The sequence below is a fragment of the Gadus chalcogrammus genome, chromosome 16 (genome assembly GCF_026213295.1).
Source record: "Gadus chalcogrammus isolate NIFS_2021 chromosome 16, NIFS_Gcha_1.0, whole genome shotgun sequence".
Lineage (NCBI taxonomy): Eukaryota > Metazoa > Chordata > Actinopteri > Gadiformes > Gadidae > Gadus > Gadus chalcogrammus.
In genome coordinates, this window is record NC_079427.1 from 1,074,238 (window position 1) to 1,088,650 (window position 14,413).

Genomic DNA, 14,413 nt, shown 5'->3' on the forward strand with positions numbered 1-14,413 from the left:
ATTTTCTTTCAAAAATTGTTTCGTATTTTTTTCGGTGGGTGTATCAGTTATGTATACATTCCTATTGCACTAACGCAAAATTAGAAATACATTTAACATATTTTCATGAATCATTGTAGAATATTATTATTCATTTATTTTTTACAAATATCTAGCTCTATGCATGTCTTTGACTGGTCGCAACATTCGTTAACTCTGACCCTTATCTTTAATTAAATAATCAGTCAGTATTGTTATGGTGTGTGCGTATATTTCCCTCTTCCGCCGCACGGGACATCAGAGCGCCTCCCGCCGCCAGAAACACGTGGGCCGGAACAGAAGAAGAGAGTTTGGCTCTGTTGTTCGGACCCTCCGCCTCACGAGTTCACCTGTCTGTCTCCTCACGGGCACTAGGACGGTAACCATAGCGTCCCCCTCCGTCTAAGAGTGTGGAAGAGCGTGTTGTGTTTGTAAGAGTGTGTGGTCTGTGTGTGTGGAAGAGTGTGTTGTGTGTGTTGTGGCTCAGTGTGTGTTTGGATGGCGGCGGGAGGCGCGTCCCAGACCGGCGTCGGGGATGTGGAGGAGGACGCATCTCAGCTGGTCTTCCCCAAAGGTACCTCATCTCTTCTCTACTAGAGAACCTATTCTCTCTCTCGTTCTCCTCTCGTCTGTAACTAGCTAGTGTCTCTCCTCTCGTTTATTACTCTAACTAGAGGACCTCAGCTCGTCTGTAACTAGTGGCACTCGACTGTAACTCTAACTAGTGGACCTCCTCTCGTCTGTAACTAACTACTGTCTCTAATCTCGTCTGTAAATCTAACTAGTGGCTCTCGTCTGTGACTAACTAGTGTTTCTCCTCTTGTCTGTAACTAACTAGAGGACCTCCTCTCGTCTGTGACTGTAACTAGTGGCTCTCCCGTCGTCTGTACAGCACTACACCAATCTCGCAGGAGGACCTCTGCCTTTACTTTCTGTTGTTGTAACAACCCAACATGTGATTCTGATGTTTGGTTGGATACTCCCTGGGTTCCTGTGTTTCATTTGTCACGTGTTGGATTAAACCCACCAGTTGTGTTCAATAGTTGTGGTGGTTTATTTTAAGTAATCAGTTTACTATTTAGTCAGTGAGCTCTGAACAGACGCTTTTAAAGGGGACATATTGAACCACCAGGTGGGAGTGTGTCCTGCCGTAACAGGCAGTTTGGAAAATGTCACTCATCTGGCATCACTGGCGGGCGTGTCCACCTAGATGTGTGCTGGATAGATCAGTCTACCAGCCTACCCAGTAGACTGTAGCAAAGGGTGCTTATATACCCGTCGTACATCAGGTGGACACGCCCACTTGGGATTTCAGAAGAGGCAGATTTCCAAAACGGCTTGTAGTGGCTAATCAAACTCACACCTGGTGGTACGGTTAGTCACCTTTAACCAAAGCGGCTTAAATTCAGACTCGTGTTCCTATGGAGGAGCAGGTAGGGTCAGGGGTCGTCCTGCTGCCAGTAGAATAAAGCCAGTATCTCTGCGCTGGGCATGGTGCCCCCTCATCACTCGTCGACCCTGGGCCCTTGGCCTGAAGCTCCACCAGTAGGGGTGACAGGAACACGTTGAGGGCCCCCGTGACGCCGGCCCCTCCCTGCTCTAGAGTTCGAGACGGCGGAGACGCTGCTGAACTCGGAGGTTCACATGCTGCTGGAGCACCGCAAGCAGCAGAACGAGAGTGCCGAGGACGAACAGGAGCTGTCGGAGGTCTTCATGAAGACCCTGAACTACACTGCCCGCTTCAGCCGCTTCAAGAACCGCGAGACCATCGCCAGTGTGCGCAGGTCTGAGAGGCCTCTACCCTACAACCGTTAACGGATACTAATATTACCTTCCTCTGTTCATATCATATAGAACTTCATACACTATACCCGTTAACAGATACTAATACTACCTTCCTCTGTTCATATCATATAGAACTTAATATACCACCATACTGTGTTAATATTATATAATACATTATAACTTAATACCGTACTCAGTGTATATGATATATATCATAACTTAATATCCAACTATACTCTATACTATACTGGTTATTCCATATATCTAACATGATATAACTTATATCATATATAACTTGATATAGTATGCTACTGTTTAACATAATATATTAAATAACCTTGAATATATATCTCTTGATGACAGCTCGTATCCGAACCATAGGAGTCTTTGTTAGAATATATTTGTGGGAGTAAAGTAGTATTTTATAATAGTATATATTATGATTAAGATTCATTTTGGTACCAGATCCATATGCTCTGGGATAAGCAGATAAAGTCATATGTTTATCACTAAGTGTGTGTGTTCCATCTGGCTGATCTCTACGTGTGTGTGTGTGTTCCAGCCTCCTGCTGCAGAAGAAGCTCCATAAGTTTGAGCTGGCCAGCCTGGCCAACCTGTGTCCAGAGGCAGCGGAGGAGGCCAAGGCCCTCATACCCAGGTGTGTGTGTGTGTGTGTGTGTGTGTGTGTGTGTGTGTGTGTGTGTGTGTGTGTGTGTGTGTGTGTGTGTGTGTGTGTGTGTGTGTGTGTGTGTGTGTGTGTGTGTGTGTGTGTGTGTGTGTGTGTGTGTGTGTGTTGACTTGTGTGTCTCCTTCCTCCTCAGTCTGGAGGGGCGGTTTGAAGACGAGGAGCTGCAGCAGATCCTGGACGACATCCAGACCAAGAGGAGCTTCCAGTACTGAGGACCCCCCCCCCCCTCCATATCCCCCCCCCCCCCTCCATATCCCCCCTTCTCCTCCACGATGGGACAGAGATTTTTTTTTTAAGAAACAATACAACCAGCAACCCCTGCAGACTGACGATGTCACCGCTATGATGTCATCACTATGAAGTCATCACGGCTCAAACAATGCCCAACATTTCTTACATTCCCCTGTTAGGTTTTCAATAAATGAGTTTTATGTTTTTCTATATCCACTGTGTGTCCTTCATTAGAGCGCGACTCCGGGCCGTTCGGCAGACTATCCAACCCCAGCAGTAGGGCTGGGGATCGTGGCCAGTTTCCTAAATCAATTCGATTTTGATTCATAAGGTTCTGAATTGATTAATCACGATTCGATTTGATTAAATAATGAAAATGTCTCAACTGTGATACAAAATACAAATGTACTTTATTTTTTCTCTTCACCCTAAACAACAGGTTTTAATTGCAAACGTGTTAATTGGACAGTTTAAACTTGAGCTGTAAACAAAACTGTCTCAAGAGTGCAATTTTGAAATTAGAAAGGAATTGCAAGTGAAAGTGTACTTGAACTACAACATTCCATCACAACACATTCAGGCATTGTTTATTAAAGTGCAAAACAAAAAAATCAAAAAAAATAATCAATCTCATGCCCTATGAATCGATATTGCGAAATTTAAATGAAATCGATCCAAAATCGATTTTTTTTTCCCCAGCCCTACTGAGCAGTCCTCAGCCCCTCCAGGTCTGTCAGCCACGGGCAGCGCGGGGGTCCCTCAAGGTTAAATGCATTTCACAAGCTCTGGTTTTGTGAACCGGCTTCAGCAGAGGGGATCTCCCTGTTATCAACTTCAACTTTTTGACGGAAGTTAACCTCAATAACCGGCGTAGATAATAAACCAGAAACAATGTCCTCCTCGTGGCGTTTGCGTTACTCGCGGCTGCGGCCATCGTGAAGTGAACCAAATCGACTGTCCTTTGAATGGAGTCTCATTGAATTACTATGACTGGACTCTGGGGGGGTCAGCAGCGTTCTGATTGGCTGACAAAGGGGCTTCTTTCATTGAACCCTTCACGTTCCCACACAATGTGGAGCAGAGACACGCTGATATCGTTACATACAAAACTTTCAGAAATCACCTGATAGGCTATTACGTTTCTGTAAATATGTCAATGATAACACAAACCTTAGCTTACCAATAGGTAGTGCGAGAGGGACTAGCAGAGCAGGGAACGAGTTCTAGAACTTAAGGAGCGCAGAGAGGTCATCATTATTCCAATGAAACACACAATTTATGATTGTAGAATTTATTCAGTTTGTAAATTCCTATGAATCATAAATACTTCCCAAAATATACATTTATTGGAGTATATTTTGACATTATGTTCCTAAATATGCATGCATCATATAATGATGCTGATCATTTAAGTGAAATGGATAACTTCAATATTAGTTTGTAAAAGGTGCATAGTTTAGATGTTCAGATTGCAACCAACCGAGGGTTAATTTCCCTAACTGTCATATTATATAGCATTGCATAACGCTACTACTGCAACTACTCTGGTGCCATCTAGTGGGGAAATGGCATGGATGGCAACGATCGATTCGGCACCTGGCTCGCTTCACTTCCAAGATGTATTAATTAAGCTATCCTCGTTTTCATTTCAGGATCTATGCGGCTTATTCTCGGGGGGGGGGGGGGGGGGGGGTTGTGTCGACTTCAGTGGGGGTTTCATTCCGCCTGCGCACGGCAGCTCGTTTCCCCTCAGCCATGTCAACGTTTAGGAGTGCGTGACTACTGTTGATGGCTTTCAACTACTGGTGACAGCGCATGCGCTACCGCGCGTATGTGTCCCGCGCATATTTTTTTTTTTTTTCTTCACCCCTCGCGGTCGACTTGGGATCTGTCGGCGGTCTACTGGTAGACCGCGATCGACTGGTTGGGCACACCTGGTCTAGATCTATGATAGAGGATGTCTATGCCCGAAACGGTCCAAACCTTTAGCGAACCGGCATCCACGCCCGAGGTCGCTACAATAGTGACTTCATTAACCCTTATAAGGTGTTCGGGTCTGTGGGACCCGTTTTCAGTTTTTAGCTTTATAAAAGTGATACAAATAATTTTTTTTTTGAACTAAGATTCATTGGCTTTGGCTCATTTTCTGTGAGGAACATGAATCAGAAAACATTTTCAATGACCCCCCCCTGTATACCCCCCCATCACATTTATATTACACACAGGGTGTTCGGGTCCAGTGGACCCGGAGCTGTTTAAGTGTGGAAATCATAGGTTCTGTGCACCCTAATTTTCCCTTCTTCCTCTGTGTGTGTGTGTGTGTGTGTGTGTGTGTGTGTGTGTGTGTGTGTGTGTGTGTGTGTGTGTGTGTGTGTGTGTGTGTGTGTGTGTGTGTGAGAGAGAGAGAGAGGGGGAAAGAGTAAAGCAGGTGAATGGGCCCTTGGTGTGAGCACCCACAGTGTGCACCCACTGTTTGCAACCTTGTGCATCCCGCACAAGGTTGCAAAATTGGAGCACCCAACACTATCAAGCTTGGGGACCTGACACTATAAAAAAAGCTCTGTCAGCGTGGTTCCATACCACAACTGATAAAGATGGCAAGGCGATTCTCTGTTCAGACTGCCCTACAGTTGATATTTGAAGAGACAGAGGGTTTTGATGGTGATGCAGAGGAAATAGTTTTGGAAAGTGAGGATAACATTTCAGAGTCTGACACCAAGTTTGAAGAGGAGGATGAGCATCAGCCAGCTCCGAAACGTAAAAGAGCCTCAGGACTAGCCCTTCAGCAGCCAGGACAAGCCTGCGAGCAGCAAGCCCCAGGACCATCCCGTGAGCAGCCAGGACCAGCCCGCAAGCAGCCAGCCCCAGGAACATCACGTGAGCAGCCAGGACCAGCCCACGAGCAGCCAGCCCCAGGACCAACCCGCGAGTAGCCAGCCCCAGTACCAGCCCGCGAGCAGCCAGCCCCAGGACCAACCCGCGAGCAGCCAGCCCCAGGACCAACCCGCAAGCAGCCAGCCCCAGGAACAACCCGCAAGCAGCCAGCCCCAGGACCAACCCGCAAGCAGCCAGCCCCAGGACCAACCCGCAAGCAGCCAGCCCCAGGAACAACCCGCAAGCAGTCAGCCCTAGAAACAACCCGCAAGCAGCCAGATGTAGAACCAGCCCGTCAGCCAAAAATAAACGCTGTGAAGTGTGTGGACCCATGATGGACAGAAAAACACAATATACATGCAACCAGTGCAAAAAATACATATGCAATACACACACAGTGAGACTCTGCCCCTCATGTGTGGTATAGTCTGATATACGTATAATGGCAGTGTTCAAAGGCTTTAATGTGTTGTTCAGACAGATGTTATTGAGTATGTTTCAATTTCTAATGATGTTGATTATTTCCCAGTTATGCCTGTTTTATGAGGCATTTCCTTATTTTGTTGCATTTTAATACAAAAAGAAACAAAAACGAGTGGCACCTCTATTCATAAATGTGATTTAACAAAGGTAAAGGGATCAAATTTAACATATGTGTTGTTTATATTACTTGCAATTGGGTTGAGGTAACCATTTGGTGAGTATTTAAAAAAAAAGTTAGATTATGTTGAATTAAAAGGCCTAAAATGCAATGGGTCCACCAGACCCAGCAGCACCTCCTGTGTAACAAAAACACGAACACCCTATGAGGGTTAAGAACCAAAGAGAACAAGGATGATAAAATATGTACTGAATGAAAAAAATTACGCTTCAATTATTAGGAGCAGTGGTGACAAATTAGGATTGACCAATTTCCAGAACATCAAACAACCACTATTTCAAGCTCAGACCAAAGGAGCCAGTTGTTCAACGAAGCATTGTCTTTCAATTCAATTCAATGCAATTTATTTATATAGCCCTTAATCACCATTACAGTCTCAAAGGGCTTAACAGGCCAAATATATATGACACCCCCCTTACCCAAGCCCCCACAAGGGCAAGAAAAAACTCCTGTGAAATTAGCAAGGAAGAAATCTTGAGAAGAAACACATAGTAGGGGATCCCTTCTTCCAGGGATGGTCAGGAGTGCAATGGGTGCCACAATTGACTTACAGGTAAATACATGCACATCATATTAAAATGGTGATGGGGTTCCAGGTTCAAGGTTGCTTCATTCATACCCGTGGGTAAATTTGGTTTGCAGGTCAAGAAAAGCGCGTTCACGGAAGACAAGACAGACACACAGACAAAAATCACAGAGGTGCTCAGTACATCAGAAAGTGCAACAAAGTTATGCACCACCAGTGGCGCTGCAACAATTTATTCGTATAGATAATGGCTGCAGGAACAAAACTGTTCCTGTAGCGGATTGTTCTGCTTTGGGGAACTTTGAGCCTCTGTCTAGAGGGAAGCAGCTGAAATGCACTGTTTAAAGTGGCCGGTTAACCATGAGGAGAGTCCAGGCATCCAGTCCAGTCACCGCAACACGCCAAAACAGACAGAATAGTGAATTAGAACGGAAAAGTACATAGTGGGAATGTATACTGTAATAACAAAAGCACAAGCAAACAGAGTGGTCTTCATTTTGCATCTGTCGTTTTCACACTATCTTCCAAATGCAAGATTGTAGAGGTGCGTTTTGAGCTTTCCTTTGAATACCTCCACAGAGTCAGCTTCACTGATGGCAGCCTATTCCATAGGAAGGGGGCTCGACAGGCAAACGCTCTCTGTCCAGCCGATTTCTTTTTAACCTTCGGCAGTGAAAGAAGGCCGGCTCCCGAAGACCGGAGGGACCTTTAGTTTCTTTAGCTTCATCCTTTATGTACAAGTTCTAACTCATAGAACTAACACCTAGCTCTGGAGAACTTACAGCAAGCTCCATAGAACTGACAGCTAGGTACGGGTGGAGGAACTGGTCTTCTCCACCATACCCCGCCCCTCAGTCCCCCAGTGGGGGGCCCTCCCGGGATGGGTGGAGGAGCCCGGTCCGCTCCAGGACCTCGTCCACGACCCGGACCAGGCGGTCTCTGTAGTCCAGCAGACGCCCGTCGAACGTCAGGTTGATCCGCCTCAGCCCCGCCTTCATCGCCGCTCTGGACCGCACACAGACAGACGGATGGACGGACGGACGGACAGACAGACAGACAGACAGACCAGCAGAAAGACAGACAGACATAATTAAAGGCTGTGGTAGGAGACTTCCTACACCATTCCTCTCCGAGCCCTGTGGGATACCCATTGTGGATTGTAGTGTCGTCGAGAGTTCTACCTGCTGTGGTTCTAGGTGTGGTTCTGACTGGTGAGGTTCTACCTGGTATGATTCTAAGTGTTGTTCTACCTGCTGTGGTTCTAGGTGTGGTTTTGACTGGTGAGGTTCTAACTGGTATTGTTCTAAATGTTGTTCTACCTGCTGTGGTTCTAGGTGTGGTTTTGACTGGTGAGGTTCTACCTGGTATGGTTCTAAGTGTTGTTCTAGGTGTGGTTCTAGGTGTGGTTCTACCTGCTGTGGTTCTATCTGATGTGGTTCCACCTGCTGTGGTTCTATATGGTCTGATTCTAGATGTGGTTCTACCTGGTGTGGTTCTAGGTGTGTTTCTACCTGGTGTTGTTCTAGCTATGGTTATACCTGGTGTGGTTCTAGCTGTGGTTCTGGGTGTGGTTCTAGCTGTGGTTCTACCTGCGGTGGTTCTAGGTGTGGTTCTACCTGGTGTGGTTCTACCTGGTGTTATTCTACTCGCTGTGATTCTAGCAATGGTTATACCTGGTGTGGTTCTAGCTGTGGTTCTAGCTGTGGTTCTAGCTGCTGTGGTTCTACCTGGTATGGTTCTAGGTGTGGTTCTAGGTATAGTTCTACCTGTTGTAGTTCTAGGTGTGGTTCTACTTGCTGTGGTTCAAGGTTTGGTTCTAGCTGCTGTAGTTCTATCTTCTGTGGTTCTAGGTTCTACCTGGTGTGGTTCTAGTTTCTACCTGATGTGGTTCTACCTGATGTGGTTCTAGTTTCTACCTGGTGTGGTCCTAGGTTCTACCTGCTGTTGTTCTAGGTTCTACCTTCTGTGGTTCTACCTGGTGTGGCTCTGGGTTCTTCCTGCTGCTGTTCTAGGTTCTACTTTGTGTGGTTCTAGGGTCAACCCATTGTGGTTCTAGGTTATACCGGCTGTGGTCCTAGGCACTACCTGCTGTGGTTCTAGGTGTGGTTTTGACTGGTGAGGTTCTACCTGGTATGGTTCTAAGTGTTGTTCTAGGTGTGGTTCTAGGTGTGGTTCTACCTGCTGTGGTTCTATCTGATGTGGTTCCACCTGCTGTGGTTCTATATGGTCTGATTCTAGATGTGGTTCTACCTGGTGTGGTTCTAGGTGTGTTTCTACCTGGTGTTGTTCTAGCTATGGTTATACCTGGTGTGGTTCTAGCTGTGGTTCTGGGTGTGGTTCTAGCTGTGGTTCTACCTGCGGTGGTTCTAGGTGTGGTTCTACCTGGTGTGGTTCTACCTGGTGTTATTCTACTCGCTGTGATTCTAGCAATGGTTATACCTGGTGTGGTTCTAGCTGTGGTTCTAGCTGTGGTTCTAGCTGCTGTGGTTCTACCTGGTATGGTTCTAGGTGTGGTTCTAGGTATAGTTCTACCTGTTGTAGTTCTAGGTGTGGTTCTACTTGCTGTGGTTCAAGGTTTGGTTCTAGCTGCTGTAGTTCTATCTTCTGTGGTTCTAGGTTCTACCTGGTGTGGTTCTAGTTTCTACCTGATGTGGTTCTAGGTTCTACCTGATGTGGTTCTACCTGATGTGGTTCTAGTTTCTACCTGGTGTGGTCCTAGGTTCTACCTGCTGTTGTTCTAGGTTCTACCTTCTGTGGTTCTACCTGGTGTGATTCTGGGTTTTTCCTGCTGTTGTTCTAGGTTCTACTTTGTGTGGTTCTAGGGTCTACCCATTGTGGTTCTAGGTTATACCGGCTGTGGTCCTAGGCACTACCTGCTGTGGTTCTAGCAGGGAGAACCTGCTCGAACCACTGCAGGTAGTGGTTCAACCTAGAACCACTACCTAGTGTGGTTCTAGGTTCTACCTGGTGTGGTACATGCGCGCCACGCTGGGGGGCACGGTGACGGTGATGTGCGTGGGGTTCAGCAACCCATGGACGGTGGGCTGCACCACGGCCCGGGGGTCCACAATAATCTTGTGGTTGCTCCATGTCACGGTGTCGGGGGGCTCGTGGTACAGGTGGTCCAGGATGTTGACCCCCTCCACTTCCTGCCAGCGCACGGTGGGGCGGGTCTCGGAGGAGGGGGCGGACGGGGTCCCGGAGATGGAGGTGGGGAAGACGTGGTTCTGGAACACATAGCTGCGGCCCGGCCCGTGTTTCAGCTCCAGCTGCGGCAGCAGCTCCGTCCAGCTGGGAGACACAAGGAGCCGAGACGTTAGAACCCTCCTGAGAGAACCCCGAACCCGCCAGGGAGGAGAGTGCATGTGGAGGCTGTTAAGTATGTGTGTGTGCGATCATGTGAGTGTGTGTGTGCATGTGAGTGTTTGTGTGCATGTGAGTGTGCGTGCATGCATATGAGTGCGTGTGCGTGCGAGCGTGAGTGCGTGTGCGTGTGAGCGTGAATGCGTGTGCGTGCGAGCGTGTGTGCGTGAGCATGCGTGTATGTCTGCCCCACCTGTCCACGGCCTGGGGCAGGATGAGCTCGTCCATGTCGTGCAGGCCCAGGTAGTGGCTGCGGTACATGTTGCGGTATACGCAGTCGTTGAGTGCGGCCACCTGGCCGTAGTAGTGCAGCTGCCCCGCGCCGAGATCTGGCCGCCAGCTTCGAGACACGTTCAGCCGGCCGGCCAGGGGCCACACGATCACCTCCAGGAACCCTGGGGGACACACTGTCGTCAGAGGCTGCCTGAAGCCACCAGGGGCATCCTGGAGCCACCAGGGGCAGCCTGGAGCCACCAGGGGCCGCCTGGAGCCACCTGGGGCTGCCTGGAGCCACCTGGGGCCGCCTGGAGCCACCAGAGGCAGCCTGGAGCCACCAGGGGCCGCCTGGAGCCACCTGGGGCCGCCTGGAGCCACCAGGGGCAGCCTGGAGCCACCAGGGGCAGCCTGGAGCCACCTGGGGCCGCCTGGAGCCACCTGGGGCCGCCTGGAGCCACCAGGGGCAGCCTGGAGCCACCAAGGGCCGCCTGGAGCCACCAGGGGCCGCCTGGAGCCACCAGGGGCCGCCTGGAGCCACCAGGGGCCTGGAGCCACCAGGGGCCTGAAGCCAACAGGGGCAGCCTGGAGCCACCTGGGGCCGCCTGGAGCCACCAGGGGCCGCCTGGAGCCACCAGGGGCCTGGAGCCACCAGGGGTCGCCTGGAGGCACCTGGGGCCGCCTGGAGCCACCAGGGGCCGCCTGGAGCCACCAGGGGCCGCCTGGAGCCACCAGGGACCTTGAGCCACAGCTGACAGCTGATTCACTGATTGGCCCCGCTGATGGCTGCCTCGGTTCTCATATGATCGCTATTTTGTCTTTTGTTTGTTTCAACATGGTGCGCAAAATATTAATTGCGGCTGTTGCAGGGTATCAACAATGTGTGAGAGCATGCGCATTACGCAACAGGGACGGTCGCAGAGTGGAACTGCCAAACTCAGGGGCCAGGCTTGCCAAACTCCACTATAAAAACAGAGTGGAGGAAAAACTCACCACTGGCAATGCAAGGGAGGCATGGCAGGGCCTTAACACCATGATGGGCAGAGCCCAGAAACGGCCCTGACCCAATACACTGACCACTGCTCCACACCTACTACAGCAGGTTGGACGTGCCACACCCCCAGAATGACTGGACCCCCACCAGCGGCACTTGCACTTTTTGTCCTCACTATGTTTGGATCAACTTACAAGTGCGAATCCCCATTCTCATACATGAATGCCTCACTGCCGAGCACCTGCACCCAGGCCCGCTGCTCCCTATACGCAGAGTGCGCAGAGTGCGTAGGGCACCAAGTACCTGAGGGGGCACCAAAAATTAAGGTTTGAAAAAAAAAAAAAATACATTATTGAATTTAAAAAATATGTAAATTAGTTATGAAGAGGCCCACCGTTGTTTGTTCTTAATTGTATATCCTATCACTCAATTTTGGCAAATTAGATGTTTTTACCTAATATATAAAAAGGGGCTCCCCCCCCCCCCCCCGCTCGCATAGGGCACCGAAACGGCCAGCAGCGGCCCTGCCTGCACCACTGTATGCATATTGCCATGGGGTCATATACTCCCGATTTCACTGCTCTTGCTAAATCAAACAAATGCCATTTCTCTCATTAGATGGCACATTTGACCGAGTGGGTCACTGCATGCCAGTTAACACTAACAGTCAGCCTATGTTTATTAAATAAGGATTCTTTTTGAAAAGACTGTTGCACTTAAAGTAATTTATTACTATGTATTTTGACAAGCTGTGGCACTCTTGAGTAAACCTATAACTATGTAATTTGATAAGCTGTTGCAGAGTTAACCTATTGTATTTTCCTGAACTGATACGATTGTTAAACACTAACAGGCAGTCTATGACGTTAATCAAATAGGGATTGTTTTTGATAAGCTGGTGGTTTCTATTTGATAAAATAAAGAAAATACATGCACTCCTATGTCGTTATAGTGTTTTACAGTATTTGTAGCTATTTATGTGATGCTCATAAATTTTAGGCATTTTTTTTCTGGCCCCTCATTCTGGATAATTTCCACAAACATGGCCCCCATGTAAAACTAATTGAATAGCCCTGCTGTAGACTATGCTTAAAGGCCCACTATGCAACTTTTTTAGCCAAAATTACATTAAGTATGCAGGTTGAGAGTTATGTTGATGGTTCTGCATTCATTTCTGGGTCGATTGGTGGGTGTGTCATTTTCCCATGTGGCCTCTACAGTGAAAAAGCGCATATGCAACTTGATGTGTTCGGACCGAGCGCTTCCGGATGTGACGCGGCGGAAGTATCCTCGAAAATTTAGTCAGATTGTAGTTTCGAAAATGCTTTACGACACAGACACCCAAACATGGCACCGGCTAGATATAAACAGCCAGTTGCGAGGCAATTTGGCTTGATTTACCTTAATATAACAGGCCAGGAGTCATTGCGATGGTTCCATTATACATTTTTGTTCGTTGTTTCAACTCCCCCTTGCGCATCTTGGCGGAGAAAATGAATATGTTTCTGCCGGCGACCCGCCGCCCACTCTCGCGGGAGTCTCGGGTCTCGCGAAGTAACGAATTGCTTTGCGGCACAGACCCCCAAACACGGAACCGGCTCGATATAAACACAAGTAGCTAAGGGATTGTTACATTCATCATAGATCAGCCGACTAAAAAGAGACAGAGAAACCCAATGTCGGAGGAACAGAAGAAGAGAAAGGGGAGACTGACCGACAGAGAGGCCAGACACGAGTAAACGTTGGGCAAGCTTTTCAGGAATAGCGTGAACTGAAAGAAAAAGAAGACTTCAAATCAGACTCCGATTTGGCCGTGTTGCTTTTGAAATTGAAAGTACCCTTGGGTGAACTTTGTCCTCGTGGTATTCTTGATGTTGATAGTCTCTGTACAAATGTGTTTGCTCAACCATTTTGTTGTGAGCCCTGTAAAAATTGTTTTCTCGACCGTTTTGTTGTGAGCCCTGTATGTTTCTAGCTTGCTTGGTTGCAGCCATATAAACACCTTTGTTTCCATTGGTGTTTTGCTGTTCGTCTGTCTCGTCCCCCAGATACAGACTGAATCCCCGAATCCAGGTTCTTGTTTATTTAGATTATTATGTTGGCCAACACTCTCACACTGATTGTTCTGTTCAACCTAAGATAAAACAATTATAATCTAGGATATAAATTCTCCCCGTCAACTATAAAAAGGATGGCTTTATGTTTATTGCAATACAAATACACCATTTTAAAAATGTATAACCTTGCCTACACTTTATGAACATTTACTTCGGACATGGCTCCACGCATTCGCCGGCTTCTTTGAAAACAAATGCACATGGCTCGCGTAGAAGTGCATGGGGAAGGGTCGTCAACGAGTTGTTACGACAGTGTAGTAAAATATCTACTACGAAGCTGTAGGGGGCGCTGTGTAGAGAAATGTGCGTGGCAAAACCAAGAAAACAGCGAAGAAATTCCCGAAGTTGCATAGTGGGCCTTTAAAGTCTGTTGAAACCATAAGCAGCAGCACAACACATTTATTCCAACATCAGTGTTTCCCCTACCATTGTTCAGGCCTGGCGGCCCGCCAGGCCAACGAGCGCCCCCGCCAGGCCAACAACCGGCCAAAAAAATGAAAAAGAGAAAAAACAATTTTTTTTTTTTTTTTATTATTTTTTTTTTATTATTATTATTAGCCATAATATCATAACCATCCAAGCTCACCACCAGCTATCTCAATATGTATTGGTGCTTTATGCTCCTGTACATGAAATTAGTTTACATTAAATCAACTTTGTTTTTATAAAAACACTGTTCAGTGTTTCCCACACATTGACGAGACTATAGCCATGACAAAAAAATATTTTGACCATTGATTTTTTCCTTATTGCACAGACGAAGTTTGAAGACATACAACCCCCCCCCCCCGTCAACAATCGCTCTCCCCCCCCCCCCCCCCCCCCGGTCAACAATTGCTCCACCCCCCCCCCCCCCCCCCCCCCCCCCCCCCCCCCCCCCCCCCCCCCCGCGCCCCCCCCCCCCCCCCCCCCCCCCCCCCCCCCCCCCCCCCCCCCCCCCCCC

At 48.2% G+C, this 14,413-nt stretch overlaps 2 protein-coding genes across 2 annotated transcripts in view; one reads left to right on the forward strand and one right to left on the reverse strand.

Annotated features, from left to right (window-relative positions):
- Nucleotides 1-68: 68 nt before the first annotated feature.
- LOC130406480 (DNA-directed RNA polymerase II subunit RPB4) lies at nt 69-2,726 on the forward strand. The gene is made up of 4 exons (XM_056612080.1): nt 69-592; nt 1,622-1,802; nt 2,366-2,461; nt 2,625-2,726. The coding sequence occupies exons 1-4, from the start codon at nt 517-519 to the stop codon at nt 2,701-2,703; spliced, it is 432 nt and encodes a 143-aa protein (XP_056468055.1). The 5' UTR covers nt 69-516; the 3' UTR covers nt 2,704-2,726.
- Nucleotides 2,727-5,914: 3,188 nt separating this feature from the next.
- LOC130406694 (uncharacterized) overlaps nt 5,915-14,413 on the reverse strand; it is a 10,787-nt gene continuing 2,288 nt past the window's right edge. Inside the window, exons 4-6 of the mRNA XM_056612375.1 lie at nt 10,340-11,061; nt 9,748-10,074; nt 5,915-7,788 (exon numbers count right to left, since the gene is read on the reverse strand). Of these exons, the coding sequence (XP_056468350.1) occupies nt 7,635-7,788; nt 9,748-10,074; nt 10,340-11,061 (1,203 nt within the window). The 3' untranslated portion in view covers nt 5,915-7,634. The remainder of the gene's footprint in view (nt 7,789-9,747; nt 10,075-10,339; nt 11,062-14,413) is intronic.

Excerpts from the sequence above, each read along its gene's own strand:
- LOC130406480 (XM_056612080.1), top strand. The coding sequence starts at position 517 with ATGGCGGCGGGAGGCGCGTCCCAGACCGGCGTCGGGGATGTGGAGGAG. Across the intron at positions 593-1,621 it reads TCAGCTGGTCTTCCCCAAAG|AGTTCGAGACGGCGGAGACG; the intron begins GTACCTCATCTC and ends TCCCTGCTCTAG. Across the intron at positions 2,462-2,624 it reads GCCAAGGCCCTCATACCCAG|TCTGGAGGGGCGGTTTGAAG; the intron begins GTGTGTGTGTGT and ends CTTCCTCCTCAG.